Source organism: Merops nubicus, unplaced genomic scaffold, assembly GCF_000691845.1.
Source record: "Merops nubicus isolate BGI_N331 unplaced genomic scaffold, ASM69184v1 scaffold28884, whole genome shotgun sequence".
Classification (NCBI taxonomy): domain Eukaryota; kingdom Metazoa; phylum Chordata; class Aves; order Coraciiformes; family Meropidae; genus Merops; species Merops nubicus.
Genome location: NW_008602715.1, coordinates 2,075 through 2,716, shown reverse-complemented (window position 1 = coordinate 2,716; position 642 = coordinate 2,075). Strand labels below are relative to the sequence as shown.

General features: G+C 63.7%; 1 protein-coding gene across 1 annotated transcript in view; it reads left to right on the top strand.

Annotated features, from left to right (window-relative positions):
- The window catches only part of SLC25A44 (solute carrier family 25, member 44), a 2,722-nt gene extending 2,323 nt beyond the window's left edge, over positions 1-399 (top strand). Inside the window, exon 3 of the mRNA XM_008938455.1 lies at positions 208-399. Coding sequence (XP_008936703.1) covers positions 208-399 — 192 coding nt within the window. The remainder of the gene's footprint in view (positions 1-207) is intronic.
- Positions 400-642: the final 243 nt, after the last annotated feature.

Below are 642 nucleotides of genomic sequence, written 5' to 3'. Positions count from 1 at the left end.
CGAGCTGTCCTGTCAGTCCAGCCCCTCCTAGATGGGGGCGGATGGGGGGAAGTGAGAGTCCCACCTACCCCACATCTTCCAGACTTCTCGGTTTTATTTCCCCCCCGCCCTCAGGGAGTTGTGGAAACCAGCCCAGGACTGGCTGCTCTGTGGTCTCTGGAGTCCTCAGCTGGAGCAGCTCTGTGAACGTCTGTTCTGGCTTTGCAGGTGGAAGGCAAGAGCTCCATCATCCTCACCTTCAGGCAGCTGCTGGCGGAGGAAGGCCCCTGGGGCCTGACCAAAGGCCTCTCCGCCCGCATCATCTCGGCCACGCCCTCCACCATCGTCATCGTGGTGGGCTACGAGACCCTGAAGAAGCTGAGCCTGCGCCCCGAGCTGGTGGACTCCCGACACTGGTAGGGGCAGCTGCTGGAGAGAAACCTCCCCTGGGAGCCCCCGGGGCTGGAAGCTCGGGAGGAGAGGCACGGGTCGTCTCCTCTGGCCCTGGCTGCTCTCCCCGAGGCAGAAGCAAGAGCAGCTGCAGTTCCCCTCCTTGGGTTTGGTTCTAACACAACGTTCTGCTGCTGCTCCTGCCAAGAGCCACCAGGACGGGCCCTCTGGCCACGCCTCTCCCTGGGACACTTTGCCCAAGAGCAGCCGTCC